General features: G+C 39.0%; 2 protein-coding genes across 3 annotated transcripts in view; one reads left to right on the top strand and one right to left on the bottom strand.

The window, feature by feature from the left end:
* The first annotated feature begins 6,856 nt into the window (after positions 1–6,856).
* Positions 6,857–23,063, top strand: part of LOC133647069 (protein FAM185A-like) — a 26,548-nt gene continuing 10,341 nt past the window's right edge. The window contains exons 1-10 of one of the 2 annotated variants that reach the window (XR_009825424.1): positions 6,857–7,400; positions 7,465–7,574; positions 11,234–11,320; positions 11,437–11,575; positions 15,803–15,844; positions 15,930–16,025; positions 18,064–18,198; positions 19,862–19,982; positions 20,873–21,024; positions 22,717–22,826. Coding sequence is in view for 1 of the 2 variants with exons in the window: in XM_062043130.1 (XP_061899114.1) it covers positions 6,995–7,400; positions 7,465–7,574; positions 11,234–11,320; positions 11,437–11,575; positions 15,803–15,844; positions 15,930–16,025; positions 18,064–18,198; positions 19,862–19,974 (1,128 nt within the window). In the remaining variant the exon portion in view is untranslated. Of the gene's footprint in view, positions 7,401–7,464; positions 7,575–11,233; positions 11,321–11,436; positions 11,576–15,802; positions 15,845–15,929; positions 16,026–18,063; positions 18,199–19,861; positions 19,988–20,872; positions 21,025–22,716; positions 22,827–23,063 lie in introns of those variants that run through there. The other variant, XM_062043130.1, reaches the window with a different exon arrangement.
* Positions 21,974–23,063, bottom strand: part of LOC133647066 (F-box and leucine-rich repeat protein 13-like) — a 56,777-nt gene continuing 55,687 nt past the window's right edge. The window contains exons 20-21 of the mRNA XM_062043127.1: positions 22,711–22,871; positions 21,974–22,633 (exon numbers count right to left, since the gene is read on the bottom strand). Coding sequence (XP_061899111.1) covers positions 22,555–22,633; positions 22,711–22,871 — 240 coding nt within the window. The 3' untranslated portion in view covers positions 21,974–22,554. The remainder of the gene's footprint in view (positions 22,634–22,710; positions 22,872–23,063) is intronic.

Below are 23,063 nucleotides of genomic sequence, written 5' to 3'. Positions count from 1 at the left end.
TTCCCCATTTTTTTATAAAAAAAAAAAAAGTTTTAGCAGCTGAAATCCATCTTCTTCTACCTACTTCTAAATCACTAATCCTTGTCTCCATGGCGACAAACAAAATAAGTTTCTTACAAGTATTATTATCACTGGAGGACGAGGAATAGCTAAACATGCTTCACTAAGAGGATGCAATAGCTCACCGCCGTCACAATGTAAACAAACGCCATGGGTGGATCCACACCTGACATCCACTGTAATGATACCAAGTACAAGAGCGTATCTAGTCGATACTGCTATGATTACATCGATATTTTTATCGTCACAACATTTTTTTTCCTCTTTTAAAAATGTCGTATTATGTTTATAAAGTCAGTAAATACAGTACGTCCCTGGACACTTTGAAAATATTTGAGGGGCTAATCCAGGGGTCGGCAACCCAAAATGTTGAAAGAGCCATATTGGACCAAAAATACAAAGAACAAATCTGTCTGGAGCCGCAAAATGTTTTAAAGTCTTATATAAGTGTTATAATGAAGACAACACATGACGTAAGTGTCTATATTAGCTATATTAGCCTACTATCAAAATGACTTTGAAAGTCTTATATAAGTGTTATAATGAAGGCAACACATGATGTAAGTGTCTATATTAGCCTACTATCAAAATGACTTTAAAAGTCTTATGTAAGTGTTATAATGAAGGCAACACATGATGTAAGTGTCTATATTAGCTATATTAGCCTACTATCAAAATGACTTTAAATGTCTTATATAAGTGTTATAATGAAGGCAACACATGATGTAAGTGTCTATATTAGCCTACTATCAAAATGACTTTAAAAGTCTTATATAAGTGTTATAATGAAGGCAACACATGATGTGTCTATATTAGCTATAATAGCCTACTATCAAAATGACTTTAAAAGTCTTATATAAGTTATAATGAAGGCAACACATGATGTAAGTGTCTATATTAGCCTACTATCAAAATGACTATAAAAGTCTTATATAAGTGTTATAATGAAGGCAACACATGATGTAAGTGTCTATATTAGCCTACTATCAAAATGACTTTAAAAGTCTTATATAAGTGTTATAATGAAGGCAACACATGATGTAAGTGTCTATATTAGCTATATTAGCCTACTATCAAAATGACTTTAAAAGTCTTATAAAAGTGTTATAATGAAGGCAACACGTGATGTAAGTGTCTATATTAGCTATATTAGCCTACTATCAAAATGACTTTAAAAGTCTTATATAAGTGTTATAATGAAGGCAACACATGATGTAAGTGTCTATATTAGTTGTATTAGTCTACTATTAAAATGACTTTAAAAGTCTTATATAAGTTATAATGAAGGCAACACATGACATAAGTGTCTATATTAGCCTACTATCAAAATGACTATGTGTTGCAGGCTGAAGCAAATCTTGGTTGACAGAAATGTTGAAATGTAATATTTATTCTACACATTTTTACAACATTAGAAACTATTAGTAAATCAGAGGCTACTCAGAAGGTGAGATAACTCCTGGAAATGACTGGCTTTTAATGGCCAAAGGCAGGGGTCCCCAAACTACGGCCCGTGGGCCGGATCCGGCCCCCAGCATCCAAAATCCGGCCCACGGGAAGTCCAAAAGTTAAAAAAAAAAGTGTTTTAATTAATTTATTTATTTTTTATTATTTTTTATTTTATCTTTCCTTTCTAATCCATTTTATACCGCTTGTTACTCTCGGTGTCTCCTAGCCGCTCAGGCAAATCATATTGTCTAAAAATGCATTTTCCCATCGATAACGTGACAATGTTAAATGTTGATGTTAAATGACAAAACAGATTAACTCGCTGGAATATAAAGACAATGTATATATTTGTGTATGTGTATATATATAAATATATATATACATTGGGTTAAAACACATTATAGAACAATACAGTCTGCAAGGGTTACAGTCCTTGAAGCACACATGATTGTGTGTGCTGCTGGTCAACTAACATTTTCATTAATTACTATTTTTTATGTAATTGTTTTTATATTGTTATATTGTGTGTGTGCGCGTGTATTTTAAAAAAAAATTTTTGGTCATAAAAAAATACAATCATGTGTGCTTACGGACTGTATCCCTTGCAGACTGTATTGATATATATTGATATATAATGTAGGAACCAGAATATTGATAACAGAAAGAAACCCTTTTGTGTGAATGAGTGTAAATGGGGGGAGGGAGGTTTTTTGGATTGGTGCACTAATTGTAAGTGTATCTTGTGTTTTTTATGTGGATTTATTAAAAATATAAAAAAATAAAAATAAAATAAAAAAAGATAGAATACTATTAACAGTTATTATCTATAACACTTACATATAAGTGTAAAAAAAAAAAAAAAAGATAGAATACTATTAACCACAACATATAAGTGTAAAAAATGTTTTACATTTAAAAAAAAAAAAGATAGAATACTATTAACCGCAACATATAACTGTAAAAAAAAATTTAAAAAAAAGATAGAATACTATTAACCGCAACATAAAAGTGTAAAAAATAAAAAAAATAAAAAAATAAAAAGATAGAATACTATTAACCGCAACATATAAGTGTTAAAAATAATAATAATAATAATTAAAAAATAAAAAGATAGAATACTATTAACCGCAACATATGAGTGGAAAAAAAATGACTAAATAATAATAATAATAATAAAAAGATAAAATACTATTAACCGCAACAAATAAGTGTAAAAAATAAATAAATGAATTTAAAAAAAGATAGAATACTATTAACCGCAACATATAAGTGTAAAAAATGTTTTAAATTTTTTAAAAAAAAAGATAGAATATTAAAAAAATATATATAAAAAAATTAAAAAAAAATAAAAAAAGATAGAATACTATTAACAGTTATTATCTATAACACTTACATATAAGTGTAAAAAAAAAAAAAAAGATAGAATACTATTAACCACAACATATAAGTGTAAAAAATGTTTTACATTTAAAAAAAAAAAAGATAGAATACTATTAACCGCAACATATAACTGTAAAAAAAAAATTAAAAAAAAGATAGAATACTATTAACCGCAACATAAAAGTGTAAAAAATAAAAAATAAAAAAAAATAAAAAGATAGAATACTATTAACCGCAACATATGAGTGTTAAAAATAATAATAATAATAATTAAAAAATAAAAAGATAGAATACTATTAACCGCAACATATGAGTGGAAAAAAAATGACTAAATAATAATAATAATAATAAAAAGATAAAATACTATTAACCGCAACAAATAAGTGTAAAAAATAAATAAATGAATTTAAAAAAAGATAGAATACTATTAACCGCAACATATAAGTGTAAAAAATGTTTTAAATTTTTTTAAAAAAAAGATAGAATACTATCAACCGCAACATATAAGTGTAAAAAAAAAAAAAAAAAAAAAGATAGAATACTATTAACCGCAACATAAAAGTGTAAAAAATAAAAAAAATAAAAAGATAGAATACTATTAACCGCAACATATGAGTGGAAAAAAAATGACTAAATAATAATAATAATAATAAAAAGATAGAATACTATTAACCGCAACATATAAGTGTAAAAAATAAAAATACAATAAAATTTTTTAAAAAAGATAGAATACTATTAATCGCAACATGTAAGTGTAAAAAAACAAAACTAAAACTAAAAATAAATTATTATTTTTTTTAAAGATACTATTAATCGCAACAAAAAAGATACTATTAATCGCAACATGTAAGTGTAAAAAAACAAAACAAAAAATAAAAATAAAAATAAAATATATTTTTAAAAAAAAGATAGAATACTATTAATCGCAACATGTAAGTGTAAAAAAAATAAAATAAAAATAAAATATTTTTTTTAAAAAAAAGATAGAATACTATTAATTGCAACATGTAAGTGTAAAAAAACAAAACAAAACAAAAACATTATGATTTGTACATTTTCAGAAAGTGCTTCTTTAATTTTAAACAAAGAAAACAATCTAAAAGTTGTCTTTATTTTTAAGTTATCATGCCGGGATTTTACCAGTCCGGCCCGCTTGGGAGTGGATTTTTCTCCATAAAATGAGTTGAACACCCTGCTGTAAATGAAGAGTAAGCCACCATGGAGGTCCACCTGTGGAAAAGTGGTTCCGCACTGACCTCTGTTGCACTGGTGACCTCATCCCTCTCCCTCCCTCCCTCCCCCCCAGCTGCACAAAGACCATGCAGACCACTTCCAAATGTGAGATTTATGACTTGATGAAATGCTCCTCAGGCGCACTTCCCACGGCGAGGGACTGCTCGGACCTCCTCGCACAGGCGGCGGCGGTAAAGAGCGGGGTCTACCGGGTGACCCCGGACGTCCGCCACGGCGCCTTCCCGGTCCTCTGCGACATGGAGCTCCGCGGCGGGGGGTGGACCCTCCTGCAGCTGCGGCGGGACGGCAGCGTCAGCTTCAACCGCAGCTGGGCCGAGTACAGGTCCGGCTTCGGGGATCTCCTCCGGGGAGGGGAGTTCTGGCTGGGGAACCAACACATCCACCTGCTGACCCGCGACCGGGACATGACGCTGCGGGTGGAGCTGCGGGACTTCTCCGGGGTGGCGGGCTACGCCGAGTACAGCCGCTTCAAGGTGGCGAGCGAAAGGACGCGCTACCGGCTGACAGTGGGGGGCTACTCCGGCACGGCGGGGGACGCCCTGGTCTTCAGCGCCAGCTACAACCACAGCAACCGGGCCTTCACCACCCCGGACCGGGACAACGACCGCTACCCCTCGGGGAACTGCGGCGCCTACTACGGCTCCGGGTGGTGGTTTGACGCGTGCATGGCGGCCAACCTGAACGGGAGGTACTATTTGGAGAAGTACAAGGGGGTCCGGAACGGCATCTACTGGGGCACCTGGCACAATATCTCCACAGAGCTGTATCCCACCAATGAAAGACGGTCTTTTAAAACAGTCCGGATGATGATCAGACCAAAGGACTTTACGCCGTGAAGAAAGGGACAAGCGGTAGAAAATGGATGGAGTTCAAAATAATAGAAGGTGAACATCAACTCCATAATAGAGTCCAATGCTACCCTCTAGTGGATATATGTGATTCTGCAGTATGATAATGTTGATCATTGAGGATGTACATAGTGTTTATATTATAGGACCTTTTTTTATAAAGAAAATGTGTTTACCTAATATATTCAATAACGTATATTGGTACCATATGATTATTGATCAACTGACGGTTTAATAAAGGTGTGAAAGGTTGATTAGATGTATATCATTTGGAGGTTTGTCTAATTTTAATTCCTTACCAACATTATGTTTAAATTGAAGCACTCTAGCAGTGTGTGAGGATTTTTATTTTTTGTATCCTTTATTTCATATTAATGTCAGGCCACTAAATAAATTATTACACTGTTTTATCACAACGATGCATTGTGTGAATTCATCTGGGAAAAAATTGAAAATAATGGTTTTGATTAATGCATAGGATATATTGTTTTGAGGGTATTGATTATTTTTTTTTATCAGACGTATAAGTAAGTAATCCAAACAACACGTAAGAAAATAGTATCAGAAATGACTTGCTAAACTACTTGAAATGGGACGCGACCTGTTTATAGTTTATATTTCACATGAATATATTTATTTGCAATATTTTGCAGATGTAAAAAATGCCTACATTTGCAATTACTCTTGAATAGATTGAATACTGTACCCAAATTCCCACATCCGGTCTGTCAACAATAAGAGGCTGTGACGCCTTTAAATACACATTTAGATTTAAAATTGGGTTATACGGGTGCAATAATTCGTAAAATGCGTACTAAAAGGCGAATATGCTCTATTGAAGTCACACACAGATACATTAAAACATTACTATTTAGCTATGGTAAGCTTTTGTTTTGAAATGTTTAACAAGAAAATAGCTTCGAAGCAATAAACTCAACCGGAAGTAACCATGAACTCACACACACACGTAAAAAATCTCTACATTTGCAATTACTCTTGAATCGATTGAATATTATACCCAAATTACCACATCCGGTCTGTCAAGAATAAGAGACTGTGACGCCTTTAAATACACATTGATATTCAAAATTGGGTTATAAGGTTGCAATAATTCGTAAAATGCGTACTAAAAGGCGAATATACTCTATTGAAATCACACACAGACACATTAAAACATTACTATTTAGCTATGGTAAGCTTTTGTTTTGAAATGTTTAACAAGAAGTTAGCTTCGAAGCAATACATTCAACCGGAAGTAACCATGAACTCACACACACACACGTAAAAAAAATGTCTATATTTGCAATTACTCTTGAATAGATTGAATACTATACCCAAATTCCCACTTCCGGTCTGTAAAGAATAAGAGACTTTGGCGCCTTTAAATACACATTTATATTCAAAAATGGGTTATAAGGTAGCAATAATTCGTAAAATGCGTACTAAAAGGCGAATATACTCTATTGAAGTCACACGCAGATACATTAAAACATTACTATTTAGCTATGGTAAGCGGTTTTTTTTATGTTTAACAAGAAAATAGCTTCGAAGCAATACATTCAACCGGATGTAACATGAACTCTCACATACACATGCAAAAAATGTCTATATTTGCAATTACTCTTGAATAGACTAAATACTATACCCAAATTCCCACTTCCGGTCCGTCAGGAATAAGAGATTGTGGCGCCTTTAAATACACATTTATATTCCAAATTGGGTTGTAAGGTTGCAATAATTCGTAAAATGTGTACTAAAAGGCGAATATACTCTATTGAAGTCACACACAGATACATTAAAACATTACTATTTAGCTATGGTAAGCTTTTGTTTTGAAATGTTTAACAAGAAGTTAGCTTCGAAGCAATAATTTCAACCGGAAGTGACCGCTGAACTCCCACCTGACATGACGCTAAGTGTAACAACAATGGCGGCCACACTAGTCCCCGCACATCTACCATGAAGCGGTCTTGTTTTGGGGGTTCAGTCAGAAAGTTACCGTTATGTTCTGGAACTCGGCAGCCCAGCGGGCCGGCGTTGTCCGGTCCTGGTGTCGAACCGCCGGCCTTATCAGGCGCCGTCAGTCACTCTTCACCTCCGCCAAGTTGACCCGAGAAGACGTCGAGGTGAGCCGGACACTGAGGGAGTGTTCCCTGGCGGTGAGCCCCTTCAGCACGGTGCGAGCGCGGCTTGGGTGCAGTATATCCATCCAGCCTGTGGACCCGCATGCCTTCCCTGAAGCCGACCGAGCCTTCGTCACTATCCGCGGAGGGAAGTCGCCAAGCGGCGAGGAGGAGGGTGTGGATGACTTTGACGTCCATTACGACGAAGACGGCAAGGAGCTGCTCATCTTGGCCGAGAGGGACGACAGCAGCCTGTCGGTTCATGTGTCTGCTCCCATTAAGAGTAGTGAGTACACAACTGAACGCCTTCTCCTCATTATCAGCACACTAATCCACTGATTGCACGTCAGATATCGTCATTAACACCCGTGGGAAAGGCAACGTGGAGGTGAAGAATATGGAGTGTGACATCTGCCAGGTGCACACAGAAAAAGGCACATGTTCACTGCACTCCGTCAAGGTGAGTACAACACTTCATTACCCTATTTTCCCACCACAGTATATTAGCTGCAGATATATACCGCTACAAATGATTTTCCAAATGCTTAACGATGCCTGTCGTGTGGCAGTAAAACGGCTGGTAAGACAAAACATAAGTCATCTTCACGGACCCACTAGCTGGGTAAGCTCCACTATATTGCCAAAAGTATTTGGCCACCCATCCAAATGATGAGAATCAGGTGTCCTAATCACTTGGCCCGGCCACAGGTGTATAAAATCAAGCACTTAGGCATAGGGATGATGTTCGAAAACCGGTTCTCCCGGTTGTTCGATAAGAAAAGAACCGATTCCATGGACTCGAATCCCTTTTTGAGAACCGGTTCCCGTTATCGAGGCCACTCTAGTCAAGAAAAAGAGTTGGTTCTTTATTCGAATCCCTGGGAACGAATCTCGTCCCACAGGAAATGCCCTGTGGGACGGCAATGTTATGCCCATTTGATTGTGGACTCTTACTTGTGGCGATATGAAAATACTACGCGTCATCAGTTTGGGCACTTCCGGGTGGGCGACGTCAGTTTAGTTCATGAGACAATTGAGAAGTAGACAAGTTGTGTTAGCTCTTACAAGCCTTGGAAAAGATAAGTCTGTAAGTAAACTGTTGAACTTGTTTATGTAACTCAATATTAAGGTGGAAAGTGGTTAGATTTAGGGATGTCCGATAATATCGGCCGATAAATGCGTTATAATGTAATATCGTAAATTATCGGTATCGTTTTTTTTATTATCTGTATCTTTTTATTTTTTTTATTTTTTATTAAATCAACATAAAAAACACAAGATACACTTACAATTAGTGCACCAACCCAAAAAACCTCCCTCCCCCCATTTCTTTCTGTTATTAATATTCTGCTTCCTACATTATACATCAATATATATCAATACAGTCTGCAAGGGATACAGTCCGTAAGCACACATGATTGTGCGTGCTGCTGGTCCACTAATAGTACTAACCTTTAACAGTTAATTTTACTAATTTTCATTAATTACTAGTTTCTATGTAACTGTTTTTATATTGTTTTACTTTCTTTTTTATTCAAGAAAATGTTTTTAATTTAGTTATCTTATTTTATTTTTATTTTTTAAAAGTACCTTATCTTCACCATACATGGTTGTCCAAATTAGGCATAATAATGTGTTAATTCCACGACTGCATATATCGGTTGATATCGGTATCGGTTGATATCGGTATCGGGAATTAAAGAGTTGGACAATATCGGAATATCGGATATCGGCAAAAAGCCATTGTCGGACATCCCTAGTTAGATTTGATACTAAGATGTTTATTGAAAAACGATTTTTGTGCACTGTTTCAATGGATGTTTTGAGGACTTAAAATGGCTGCCAGTCGTGTATTTGCACCATCGAAATCATTTTTTGGAAGAACAATTGTTGATTGATGACTGTGGCGTTCTTAGTGTCATAGTGTGTGTAGTTATAGTATGTTCCAATAGCAGCAGAAGTGCACTTTTTGGAGAGCTGTATTATTTTCAGTTTTGTGCCCAAGGGACTGATTTTATTTAACACTATATCATTATTTATACACCTATAGTGATCACAGAGACGGGTTGTTTTTGTGTTACTCTATATATATGTTTTTCTGAAAAATCCAACTCAATACACTTTGGGTAACAACAGTCAATATATTTTTTTAATTTTTTTTTAGGGGGGTAACAGTCAATATTTATTTATTTATTTTATTTTATTTTTTAAACCAAATATTGTGTTTTTTTCCATATACAACAACCTATCTGGACTCGATAAGAGAATCGATAAAGAATCGGTTCGATAATAGGCTCGAACTCGATCATTTCTTCTCAAACATCATCCCTACTTAGGCATGGAGACTGTTTCTACAAACATTTGTAAAAGAATGGGCCGCTCTCAGTGATTTCCAGCGTGCAACTGTCACAGGATGCCACCTGTGCATCAAATACAGTCGTGGAATTTCCTCGCTCCTAAATATTCCAAAGTCAACTGTGGGCTTTATTATAAGAAAATGGAAAAGTTTGGGAACAACAGCAACTCAGCCACCAAGTGGTAGGCCACGTAAACTGACAGAGAGGTCAGCATAGTGCAAAGACTTTCTGCACAGTCAGTTGCTACAGAGCTCCAAACTTCATGTGACCTTCCAATTAGCCCACGTACAGTACGCGGGGAGATTCATGGAATGGGTTTCCATGGCCGTGCAGCTGCGTCTAAGCCATACATCACCAAGTCCAATGCAAAGCGTGGGATGCAGTGGTGTAAAGCACGTCGCCACTGGACTCTAGAGCAGTGGAGACGCCTTCTCTGGAGTGATGAATCACGCTTTTCCATCTGGCAATCTGATGGACCAGTCTGGGTTTGGAGGTAGCCAGGAGAACGCTACATTTCGGACTGCATAGTGCTGAGTGTGAAATTTGGTGGAGGAGGAATTATGGTGTGGGGTTGTTTTTCAGGAGTTAGTTCCAGTGAAAGGAACTTTGAATGCTCCAGTATACTAAAACATGTTAGACAATTCCATGCTCCCAACCTTGTGGGAACAGTTCGGAGCGGGGCCCCTTCCTCTTCCAACATGACTGTGCACCAGTGCACAAAGCGAGGTCCATAAATACATGGATGACAGAGTCTGGTGTGGATGAACTTGACTGGCCTGCACAGAGTCCTGACATGAACGCCGATAGAACACCTTTGGGATGAATTAGAACTAGAGATGTCCGATAATATCGGTCTGCCGATATTATCGGCCGATAAATGCGTTAAAATGTAATATCGGAAATTGTCGGTATCGTTTTTTTATTATCAGTATCGTTTTTTTTTTTTTGTTTTTTTTTTGTTGTTTTTTTATTAAATCCACATAAAAAACACAAGATACACTTACAATTAGTGCACCAACCCAAAAAACCTCCCTCCCCCATTTACACTCATTCACACAAAAGGGTTGTTTCTTTCTGTTGTCAATATTCTGCTTCCTACATTATATATCAATATATATCAATACAGTCTGCAAGGGATACAGTCCGTAAGCACACATGATTGCGCGTGCTGCTGCTCCACTAATAGTACTAACCTTTAACAGTTAATTTTACACATTTTCATTCATTACTAGTTTCTATGTAACTGTTTTTATATTGTTTTACTTTCTTTTTTATTCAAGAAAATGTTTTTAATTTATTTATCTTATTTTATTTGATTCATTTTTTTAAAAAGTACCTTATCTTCACCACACCTGGTTGTCCAAATTAGGCATAATAATGTGTTAATTCCACGACTGTATATATCGGTTGATATCAGTATCGGTAATTAAAGAGTTGGACAATATCGGCATATCGGATATCGGCAAAAAGCCATTATCGGACATCCCTAATCAGAACGGAGACTAAGAGCCAGGCCTTCTCCACCAAAATCCGTGTGTGACCTCACCAATGCGCTCACACAGCAAGGCTATGGATTGCTTCACACTGGTTTTCGCCTTTTGAAGGGTACTGGAAAAACTGGAAAATTGATCTTGAAAGTCCTTTAAAAAGTGCTAGCATTTGGCCATGGAAAAGGTGTACCGACCCTGCATATTTCTGCCTGGAGCGCAATTCAAAGTTGTAAAAGTCAGATAAAGTGAGTCCCTCATGTCCGTTTCTTCAGGGTCATCAAGTGGAGGTGCGCTCGGGTGGAGACGTCAGCGTGGGCACCGTCCACGGCAACGTGGACATCAGCGCTTCCGGAGACAGTGTTAAGTGTTGTTTGTCGCTCGCACACCAGGGGGCAGCGATGGCCCGGCTTCAGCATGTGACTGGCTGAGTATGCATTGGAAATGTGGCCAATAAACTCTTGCCTGTGCGGCGCAGGCGGTTCGTGTCAAGAAGCTGCAGGGCACCACCATGAGGGTCTCCACGGAACATGGCGGTCTGAGGGTCAAGGCCATCTATGCCGAGTCCAGCTGCATCTCATCCAGCACGGGGGACGTGGAACTTGGACTCGTGCACGGTGAGATAACTGCCGCTCGTCATCACTCCACAGGCTGAATTGGCCAAAATTCAGTTTCCTGTGGATTGCACTGGAGTGATAATGCTGCCCTCTAGTGGGCGAAGATGGCATCAATGATCATAACTTTTACTTGAAAGCATCATAATGTATGACCCAATCCAAACAAACTGTCCCCACTCGTGGTGTAAATGGACTATAACCAACAACTAAAGTCAACACACGGTCACACATCACACACCTCCTGCTCATTCAACTTTGTGGACTTTATAAAACACGTACCGCATTTTCCGGACTATAAGGCGCACTTAAAATCCAGTTTTTCCTCAAAACCCGACAGTGCGCCTAATGTACGGAATAATTCTGGTTTGGCTTACCGACCTCGAAGCAATTTTATTTGGCACACGGTGTAATGATAAGTGTGAGCAGTAGATGGCAGCCACACATAAGAGATACGTGTAGACTGCAATATGTCTCAAGTAAACAACACCAACATTTGATATGTTCCATTGAAAATATAGAACATTACACACGGCGCTCAATCTATCAAAATGTTTTAGTCGGACTTTGGTAAGCTATGAAGCCACACCGCTTGATGGATCTACTCAGTGGCCTAGTGGTTAGAGTGTCCGCCCTGAGATCGGTAGGTCGGGAGTTCAAACCCCCGGCCGAGTCATACCAAAGACTATAAAAATGGGAGCCATTACCTCCCTGCTCGGCACTCAGCATCAAGGGTTGGAATTGGGGGTTAAATCACCAAAAGTGATTCCCGGGCGCGGTGAGGGTGATGGGTCAAATTCAGAGGATAATCTCGCCACACCTAGTGTGTGTGTGTGACAATCATTGGTACTTTACTTTAACTTTATTGTACTGTGCTTCAACATAGGAGTATTATCAAGGTAAAACATATTATCTGGCGTTTTGTTTTGCATTATTATGCTGTGGAGGGGGGCCGTGGCCTGCAGCGAAGCGGGGTGTGCCAGGCAGGACCGGCTTCGAAATCAGCGACAGGTGCGTAGATGGTTATCTAATCACCCGTCGCTCTGTTAAAAGGCAGCAGACGGGAGGAGAGAGTTGTTGGAGTGGGAGTTGGGCAACAAATTGTGGAGGTTGCCCTCCAGTGGGTTCTTCGGACCACCAAGCATCGACATGAGAGTCCAGTTCAGATTCACAATGACGTTCTATTTTTTTTTCAAATACAGTCTTTTTGTGGCTTTTCAGCAATTGTCTTTTCCTTCAGGTCCAACTCCCACTCCCAACAACTCTCCATTCCCGGCTGCTGCCTTTTAACAGAGCGACAGGTGATTAGATAACCAGGCCCAGGTGGGCCATCTACGCACCTGTCGCTGATTTCGAAGCCGGTCCTGGCACACCCCGCTTCGCCGCAGGCCACGCCCCCCTCCACACATGCAAAAGCAACTTTTCTTTCCTTCTGGTACCTGCTGATTTGTATTTGGGATCTGCATAAGTCCTGAAAGATTGTGCGCGTCCACCTTTTGTAGTCCGTGTAGTCGATAAGCTTCTTCTTTTTCTCTATCTTCTTGTTATGTGACATTCATCCTCCGCTGTTGCCATTTCTAATATAAAGTAGTGTAAAGTTCTTACTTATATCTGTCAGTAAACTCACCATGAAAGCACTAAAACATACCGGTGTAGTGAGTTCACATTATTCACCCAAGGAACTTTGGTTATTAGAGAGTTCCAATCGGACGGTTTTTCACCGGACTCATTTCCGTTGGTGTTGTTTCCGGATGAGGAGACGCTGCTCCGTTATTGATTGAAGTAAAGTCTGAATGTCATTAAAACGGTTAGCGCCATCTTTTGACACTTCTTCCACTCCCGTCCTTGCCCGCTACACCGCTACAACAAAGATGACGGGGAGAAGACGCTGTCGAAGGTGAGCCACGTACACTACCGTTCAAAAGTTTGGGGTCACCCAAACAATTTTGTGGAATAGCCTTCATTTCTAAGAACAAGAATAGACTGTCGAGTTTCAGATGAAAGTTCTCTTTTTCTGGCCATTTTGAGCGTTTAATTGACCCCACAAATGTGATGCTCCAGAAACTCAATCTGCTCAAAGGAAGGTCAGTTTTGTAGCTTCTGTAACGAGCTAAAGTGTTTTCAGATGTGTGAACATGATTGCACAAGGGTTTTCTAATCATCAATTAGCCTTCTGAGCCAATGAGCAAACACATTGTACCATTAGAACACTGGAGTGATAGTTGCTGGAAATGGGCCTCTATACACCTATGTAGATATTGCACCAAAAACCAGACATTTGCAGCTAGAATAGTCATTTACCACATTAGCAATGTATAGAGTGTATTTCTTTCAAGTTAAGACTAGTTTAAAGTTATCTTCATTGAAAAGTACAGTGCTTTTCCTGCAAAAATAAGGACATTTCAATGTGACCCCAAACTTTTGAACGGTAGTGTAAATAAGACCCGCCCACAAAACGGCGCATCCGGAAGCGACTGTCAGAAAGCGGCTTGAAGATGATGTGTAAAACATCATCTATGCAACATTTTGAGCAAAGAACCACCATTACATGTTATGTAGACCACAAGGAAGTCTTTTACATTTAGAAAAAAAAAAAAAAAAAATGACTCCTTTAATGCGCCTTATAATACGGTGCTACTTATATATGAAAAAAGATCGAAAATAGACCATTCATCGCCCTGTACGCCGGAAAATACGGTACTTATTTTACACCATCATTTACAAACAGATTTTTTGGATTTTTTTTTTCTCATTTTGTCTCATAGTTGAGGTATACCTATGATGAAAATGACAGGCCTCTCTCATCTTCTTGAAGGCCTACTGAAATGACATTTTTTAATTTAAACTGGGATAGCAGATCCATTCTATGTGTCATACTTGATCATTTCCCGATATTGCCATATTTTTGCTGAAAGGATTTAGTAGAGAACATCGACGATAAAGTTCGCAACTTTTGGTCGCTGATAAAAAAAAAAAGCCTTGCCTGTACCGGAAGTAGCGTGACGTCACAGGTTGAAGGACTCCTCACATTTCCCCATTGTTTACACCAGCAGCGAGAGCGATTCGGACGGAGAAAGCGACGATTACCCCATTAATTTGAGCCAGGATGAAAGATTCGTGGATGAGGAACGTGAGAGTGAAGGACTAGAGTGCAGTGCAGGACGCATCTTTTTTCGCTCTGACCGTAACTTAGGTACAAGCTGGCTCATTGGATTCCACACTCTCTCCTTTTCCTATTGTGGATCACGGATTTGTATTTTAAACCACCTCGGATACTATATCCTCTTGAAAATGAGCGTCGAGAACGCGAAATGGACATTCACAGTGACTTTTATCTCCGCGACAATACATCGGCGAAGCTCTTTAGCTACGGAGCTAACGTGATAGCATCGGGCTTAAATGCAGATAGAAACAAAATAAATAAACCCCTGACTGGAAGGATAGACAGAAAATCAACAATACTATTAAACCATGGACATGTAACTACACGGTTAATGCTTTCCAGCCTGGCGAAGCTAACTTAGCAACGGGACCTCACAGAGCTATGCTAAAAACATTAGCTATCCACCTACGCCAGCCAGCCCTCATCTGCTCACCAACACCCGTGCTCACCTGCGTTCCAGCGATCGACGGAGCGACGAAGGACTTCACCCGATCATCCGTGTGGTCGGCGGCTAGCGTCGGATAGCGCGTCTGCTATCCAAGTCAAAGTCCTCCTGGTTGTGTTGCTGCAGCCAGCCGCTATTACACCGATCCCACCTACAGCTTTCTTCTTTGCAGTCTTCATTGTTCATTAAACAAATTGCAAAAGATTCACCAACACAGATGTCCAGAATACTGTGGAATTTTGAGATGAAAACAGAGCTTTTTGTATTGGATTCAATGGAGTCCGAATACTTCCGTTTCAACCATTGACGTCACGCGCATACGTCATCATACAAAGACGTTTTCAAGCGGAAGTTTCGCGGGAAATTTTTATAAGTTAACCCGGCCGTATTGGCATGTGTTGCAATGTTAAGATTTCATCATTGATATATAAACTATCAGACTGCGTGGTCGCTAGTAGTGGCTTTCAGTAGGCCTTTAAGTGGGAGAACTTGCACAATTGGTGACTGACTTAAATACTTTTTTTGCCCCACTGTAAGTCTGTTGGTGAGACACAAGTCCTCTTGCATGGTTTACTGGAATGACTAACTCTTTGCATTCATGTGCGTCATCTTGTTTGCAAAGGGGACGCCTCAGTGAAGAACACATCAGGGGACACACACATAGGTAAAGATCCTCTCATGGCACCATTACGCTAGTAATCCCGTGTCAAAGGTGAGCATGTGTGTGTGTGTGTGTGTGTGTGTTGCAGACGGTTCAAATGGCTCCTTGAAGGTTTCCTCTCAAACCGGGGTCATTGACGTCTACGTGGGAGACGGAGGAAGCGCCGAGGTGCTCAGCCAGGAAGGTAAGAACGCCACAATGTGTCCTAAGCTGTGTTTGGTTAGTTACTGAAAACCAGTAACTAGTTACAGTTACTTTATTTCAAAAGTAACTCAGTTACGTACACCAAAAAGCAATACGTTACTGTGAAAAGTAACTATTTAGTTACTTATTATTTCTTTTAATGCCCTTTTAGCCTTCATGTCAGTACTGTTATTGCACTGGAGAATAATACAATGTGTTGATCAACTTGCCATGCATTTGCATCACTGAACTCTGCTACGCAATGTGCTCTACATACAACACACAAACAATGTGGTCTACATACAACACACAAACAATGTACTCTACATACAACACACAAACAATGTGCTCTACATACAACACACAAACAATGTGCTCTACATACAACACACAAACAATGTGGTCTACATACAACACACAAACAATGTGCTCTACATACAACACACAAACAATGTGGTCTACATACAACACACAAACAATGTGCTCTACATACAACACACAAACAATGTGCTCTACATACAACACACAAACAATGTGGTCTACATACAACACACAAACAATGTGCTCTACATACAACACACAAACAATGTGCTCTACATACAACACACAAACAATGTGCTCTACATACAACACACAAACAATGTGCTCTACATACAACACACAAACAATGTGCTCTACATACAACACACAAACAATGTGCTCTACATACAACACACAAAGACAAAGATATGTTTCAAAGGGCCAATTTATTTCAGGCCAGAACAAATTGACAAAACTATTTTAAATAGCTGCAACATAACATCCATAAGTAACAAACAGCATAATAACAACATAGCTGTAAAGCAAGGAAGGCACACACTACATACACAAAGCCTAACCAGGCCTTTTTCTCTCTCAAGGAATTGTGAAATAAAATCATGTCTTCAGGAGATCAACACTGTACTGAAGCCCAGAACACTCTATGCATTTCCCCAGTTTTAGTTTAGAGATAAAGAAATATTGGCCCGGCCCACTAGGATCCCTCTTTATGATTGTGAACTTCATAGTCTATACATCTAGAGTGATGTGATAATCAAACACTCTAGAAGTGTAGAATGAAAGAGAATTGACAGAGTGTGTACCTTCAGTGCTGAATGATGAGCAGAGCAGAGTTTTCTTTAGCTCGCTTTCCATTTGTATGTACTACTGTCCAGGTACGTGGACAATGTTTTCCGTGCCATTTGCTGTTTGACGCCGGTATCATGCTAATTAGCTGCCTGAAATCGGGTGACTCCACTGTAGAAATAGCCTGCATGTCTTCTAGCACATACGCTGCAATGGCTCTTATCAATGTTGTCCTCCGTTAAAATCCTTAGGTGGAGGTAAAGTGGCATCGGAGTCTGTGTCTCTCTTTACGAGCTTCGTCGAAGCATGTTGCTTTTGTAGCTGTTTCAGCAGATTTGAATTGCTGTTTTGGGCAGTAGATAGGATATTTGATCCAAGACACAACTTACATTTAACTAAAATGCTCTTTGTGCTCGACAAAAGAAAAGTAGTGAGAATATCTCCATGTTACGTTGAAGCATGTTGCTTTTGTAGCTGTTTCAGCAGATTTGAATTGCTGTTTTGGGCAGTAGATAGGATATTTGATCCAAGACACAACTTACATTTAACTAAAATGCTCTTTGTGCTCAACAAAAGAAAAGTAGTGAGAATATCTCCATGTTAAGAAACTCGACTTCAGCTCCGCCATGATGTATTGTTAGTCAACACAGACACGCCCAACCACCCCCCACCCACACACAGCGCTCCCCTTCTCTCCCTTGTGACGCAGGAAGATTCAGAAGGACGACACCGCAGCGCTCCAATAAAACACAATCAGATCTTCTGTTTCTAGCCGATACTACATAAAAAATAGCGTAAAATAACGCATCATGTAGTAACGGTAACTGAGTTTCTGAATATAAAAAAATAACGCGTTAGACTACTAGTTACCGGCGTTACGCGTTAGTCCCAACACTGGTCCTAAGCACCTTTTTACCGACTCGACTCTTCCGTAGGAGCGGTGTGCGTACGCGTGCCGTCCTCGCTGAGAGCAGAGGTGGAGCTCACTGGCGCGTCGGTGCACATCGGCCGTGATATGACGTTGCATCAGCTGCAGAGGAACACCACGGAGAGCCACACCCAAGTTACTGGTAAGACCATTTTTGTGATATTATTGATTTATAGGCTTGTAGCCATATCCAAGTCTCACTTATATTGCTGCTGTATTGTGGAATTGTCCAAGAAAAGACTTGGTTAAAATGTGTGTAAAAGATAGATGTGTCCTTGGGCAAGACACTTCACCCTTTGCCTCTGATGGCTGCTGGTTAGCGCCTTGCATGGCAGCTCCCGCCATCAGTGTGTGAATGTGTGTGTGAATGGGTAAATGTGGAAATACTGTCAAAGCGCTTTGAGTACCTTGAAGGTAGAAAAGCGCTATACAAGTACAACCCATTTATCATTTATTATTATAGATAGTACTTTATTGCAGGGCCGGCCCGTGGCATAGGCCGTATAGGCAAATGCTCAGGGCGCCGTCCATCAGGGGGCGCCAAGCCAGTGCCACAAATGTTGGAGGAAAAAAAAAAAAAAGTTGGTACTATTATTTCTAAATACAAAAAATAATCCCACATTAATTAAAATGCAAAGTAAAGCCTATTTAATAGAAATATTATTTGTTACAACATTACAACACAAGATGTCAAAACGGCCAAAACTGTCAGGTGCCCAGGGAAGAAAAAAGAGAAAAGAAGAGGAGAAACGAGAAAAAGACAGAGGTAGCAGGGAGGTAACGTTAGCCTACATGAAATTATTTGTCTGTTACAGAATGTGATAGTAACCTGGCTTTTTAGCATTAAGCTAATGTTACATGATTCGGCAATTGCTAATCAATAAATAGCTAGTTCTGTTTTAACGTCGGGTTAATATTGTGGAGGGGGCTAAATTGTTATGGAAAATAATAATGTAACGTTAGGTAAGTACAGTACTCCCACCTTACATTCCTCAGGGACATTTGTATTAGATCTTTTAAGCAGGTGTTTTTTGTTGACATTGTTATTGCCTTCTGGCTAGCTAATGTTTGCCCTGCAGGTAATAGTCACTTTTCCACCCCTTTATATATTAGGTATAGTTGTAAGCCTAGTTGTTAAAGTGCACATCATTAATGTTAATAAAGCAATATCACATGAGAGGGAATGCTGTTTTTTAATTTGAGCACTGCTGTGATTCGGTTAAAGATAATCATAACATAACATTCTCATATAATATGTTAATTTGCTTTCTTTAAGTAAAAAAAAAGGTCAAAGACAAAGCTATTCGGTTTCTTGTGAGCATATACACTTCACTGCCGATGTGGGGGGGCGCCACCTAAAATCTTGCCTAGGGCGCCAGATTGGTTAGGGCCAGGCCTGTTTTATTGATTCCTTCAGGAAAATTTTAATTCCAGCAGCAGTGTCCAGAATTGAGATTTGAATTTAAAAAGTAAATAATGGAGGTATAAGTGGAAATAAAATAGAAAATATTACAGTAAGAATAAAAATAAAAAGCAAAAATAAAAATATAACCGTAAAAATAAGAATATAACAAGAGAAACTAGGCAGTAGTGACCATGCTATGAAAGTGTATTGTGTTTTTTCTTGCAATTTATTTCAGTGTTGTATGAAGTGAAGTGTCAGGAATACACACATGCGTCCCGATACCAATATTTTGGTACCGGCACCAAAATGTATTTCGATACTTTTCTAACAAAACTACAACCAAATTAGTGTTGAGTTAATCCTCTTTGTCTTTTTTGACATTCTCCTCCGTCACTCTCAGGCTACATGAACACTGACAGTTCGGCGGCGCAGCGGATCAAAGTGACGACAAAAAGTGGCTCGGTCAGCCTGAAGACACAAAGCTGGTTCGAGTCCCTGAAGCTGGGGGGATAAAAAAAAAAAGTAAGCTCACTCAGAGACCATCCGTTCCTGCACCTCCAGCATGGGACGTAACCTCAGCTCTTATTCATTGCACACGCCCACCAAATAAATGATCAATAATTACACTTGTGTGCCCTCAAACTTGCATTTAATGAAATGATATTTGTTTAGTACGAATGACAACAACTAGAAGATTGTTGACATTTAAAGATGACACATTTTGCGTCTTTGACATTGTATCTAACATTTCCAATGGCATGCACTTTAAAGTCATTTGTTGTGTTAACATACATAATACAATTACCTCCGCCAGTGAGATTGTTTTTGTTTGGTTCTTCTTCACAAACATGTTAAGATTCTGTTGCAGATGCTGGGTCCACTTACAGATTTGAAAGTAATATCGACATTCATTAAAGTGTCACATTCAAATGATCAATTATGTCCTTTTTAAGTGTTTTAAGAGCATAGTACTTTTTTATAGATGGTCTATAACAGGCCTGGGCAATTATTTTGCCTCGCGAGGCCAAATTTAGAGGAAAAAAATGTGTCTGAGGGCCGGTATATCTATTTTTAGGAACGCTAATACAAAACCTCACAATAATGTCTGATTGAATGCTAACAGACCACCTTAAAAAATGGAATTTTACATTTTTTTACTGAATGAGACCCATAATGTACATGAAAATAAAGAATGATAACTATGAAGGATAAAACACCGAATATTGACAACACCCCTCTCCATCCACATATTTTACAATCAAGAGAATTGCAACAAACACAGTGAAATATGAACGCAAAGGCTAAAAAAAAAAACCCCACCTACAATCTGATATATCTGATACATCACTAAGCTTTAGAACTTTGTTGTAAAAATCTCCTTCCGCGTCTGTCCCTGACACCCGCATTTCAGGCTCTGGAAACTCTGTGGAAACACTCCCCACCCACAGTGCTTGGTGCCTCGTCTGAGCTGCTGTGACTTAGATCAGTGGTCCCCAACCTCTTTGTAACTGCGGACCGGTCAACGCTTGAACATTTTTCCCACGGACCGGGGGGGTCGGGGGGGTATGGTATTTTTTTTTTAAAATTTATTTATTTTTTTGGCATAAAAAAATACAATCATGTGTGCTTACGGACTGTTTTTTGGGTTGGTGCACTAATTGTAAGTGTATCTTGTGTTTTTTATGTTGATTTATTAAAAAAAAAATAAAAAAATTGTATTTTTTAATTTCTTGTGCAGCCCGGTCCCAATCGATCCACGGAGCGGTACCGGGCCGCGGCCCGGTGGTTGGGGACCACTGACTTAGATGACCATAGTAACTCATTAGATGACCGTAACTCATTAGATGACCATAGTAACGCATTAGATCAGTGGTCCCCAACCACCGGGCCGCGGCCCGGTACCGGTCCGTGGCCCGGTACCGGTCCGTGGATCGATTGGTACTGGGCCGCACAAGAAATAAAAAAAAAAAATTGTAATTTTTTTTTTAATACTAAATCAACATAAAAGACACAAGATACACTTACAATTAGTGCACCAAGCCAAAAAACCTCCCTCCCCCCATTCACATAAAAAGGTTGTTTCCTTTTGTTATTAATATTCTGCTTCCTACATTATATATCAATACAGTCTGCAAGGAATACAGTCCGTAAGCACACATGATTGTGCGTGCTGCTGCTCCACTAATAGTACTAACCTTTAACAGTTAATTTTACTAATTTTCATTCATTACTAGTTTCTATGTAACTGTTTTTATATTGTTTTACTTTCTTTTTTATTCAATATTTATTTATATTATTTAATTTTTTTTAAAAGGACTTTATCTTCACCATACCTGGTTGTCCAAATTAGGCATAATAATGTGTTAATTCCACGACTGTATATATCGGTATCGGTAATTATGAGTTGGACAATATCGGAATATCTGCAAAAAAGCCATTATCGGACATCCCTAATAATAACTATAGCAACGGCCTTTTAAGCATAAGAGTTGTGTGATAACTTACACATAATTATTCTAACATCATAGTGCAGTCTACACGTATCTCTTGTGTGACTGCCATCTACTGGTCACACTTATCATTACCATTACACCATGTACCAAATAAAATTGCTTCGAGGTCGGTAAGCAGAACCAGATTGATTCCGTACATAAGGCGCACTGTTGAGTTTTGAGGGGGGGAAATGATTTTAAGTGCGCCTTATAGTCCGGAAAATACGGTACATTGAATTCCGAGTGATTTGTAATAATAGATTTTAATAATAATAATACATTTTATTTGTAGAAAGCACTTTACATTGAGCAAACAACCTCCAAGTGTTACAGTGTATTGAAAAAAAATAAAAATAATAAAAAGATAATTAAAAAAATAAAAACTAGAACAGCCTAATAGCTAGAACTAGTATGCATATATCTATAAAAAGGCTTTTTTAAAAAGAAGGGTTTTTAAGCCTTTTTTAAAAGCATCCACAGTCTGTGGTGCCCTCAGGTGGTCAGGGAGAGCGTTCCACAGACTGGGAGCTGTGGAATGTAACTGTTGAGCAATGCTCTGATTGGCTGAAGGGGAGTTTAAGTCTGGCTCTCCTGCACTGCTTCACCGAAGCCATAGGTTGGTCTGGTCGTTGCTGTACTCCCAGTGCTGCACGTGCGGCTGCAACCTCATGGCCCCCGCCCTGCCAACACACACACACACACACATTAACGTTAGCGGTGGAGGACGATGCGTTCCATTCAAGATGTTTTTCTTCACTCTGAGATGCCGTTGCAGTCGTTCATGATGACGGAAGACAGCGGCGGGCAGAGCCTCTCGATGTATTTGATGGCGCGGTCGGTGAAGAGGGAGCCGCTCACGTCCAACTCCCGCAGGTACTGACCGCCGCTTGAGAGGCACTGAACTGCCATGTCGGTCATCTGAGGGGAGAAGGAAGGAGAAACTAGTCCACTTGTTGCCTTGGATGTCATTAGTAGGTAGCTTTATTTGATGAGGACAATGCACATTCATCAACATATGAGCAAAGCATCACAGTATACAGTCGTGGTCAAAAGGCGGGTGTATATTGTAGCGTCCCGGAAGAGTTAGTGCTGCAAGGGGTTCTGGGTATT

This window comes from Entelurus aequoreus, linkage group LG03 (genome assembly GCF_033978785.1).
Source record: "Entelurus aequoreus isolate RoL-2023_Sb linkage group LG03, RoL_Eaeq_v1.1, whole genome shotgun sequence".
In the NCBI taxonomy this organism is placed as follows: Eukaryota; Metazoa; Chordata; class Actinopteri; order Syngnathiformes; family Syngnathidae; genus Entelurus; species Entelurus aequoreus.
Note: the sequence above shows the minus strand (reverse complement) of the source record. Positions and strands in the feature narration are given on the sequence as shown.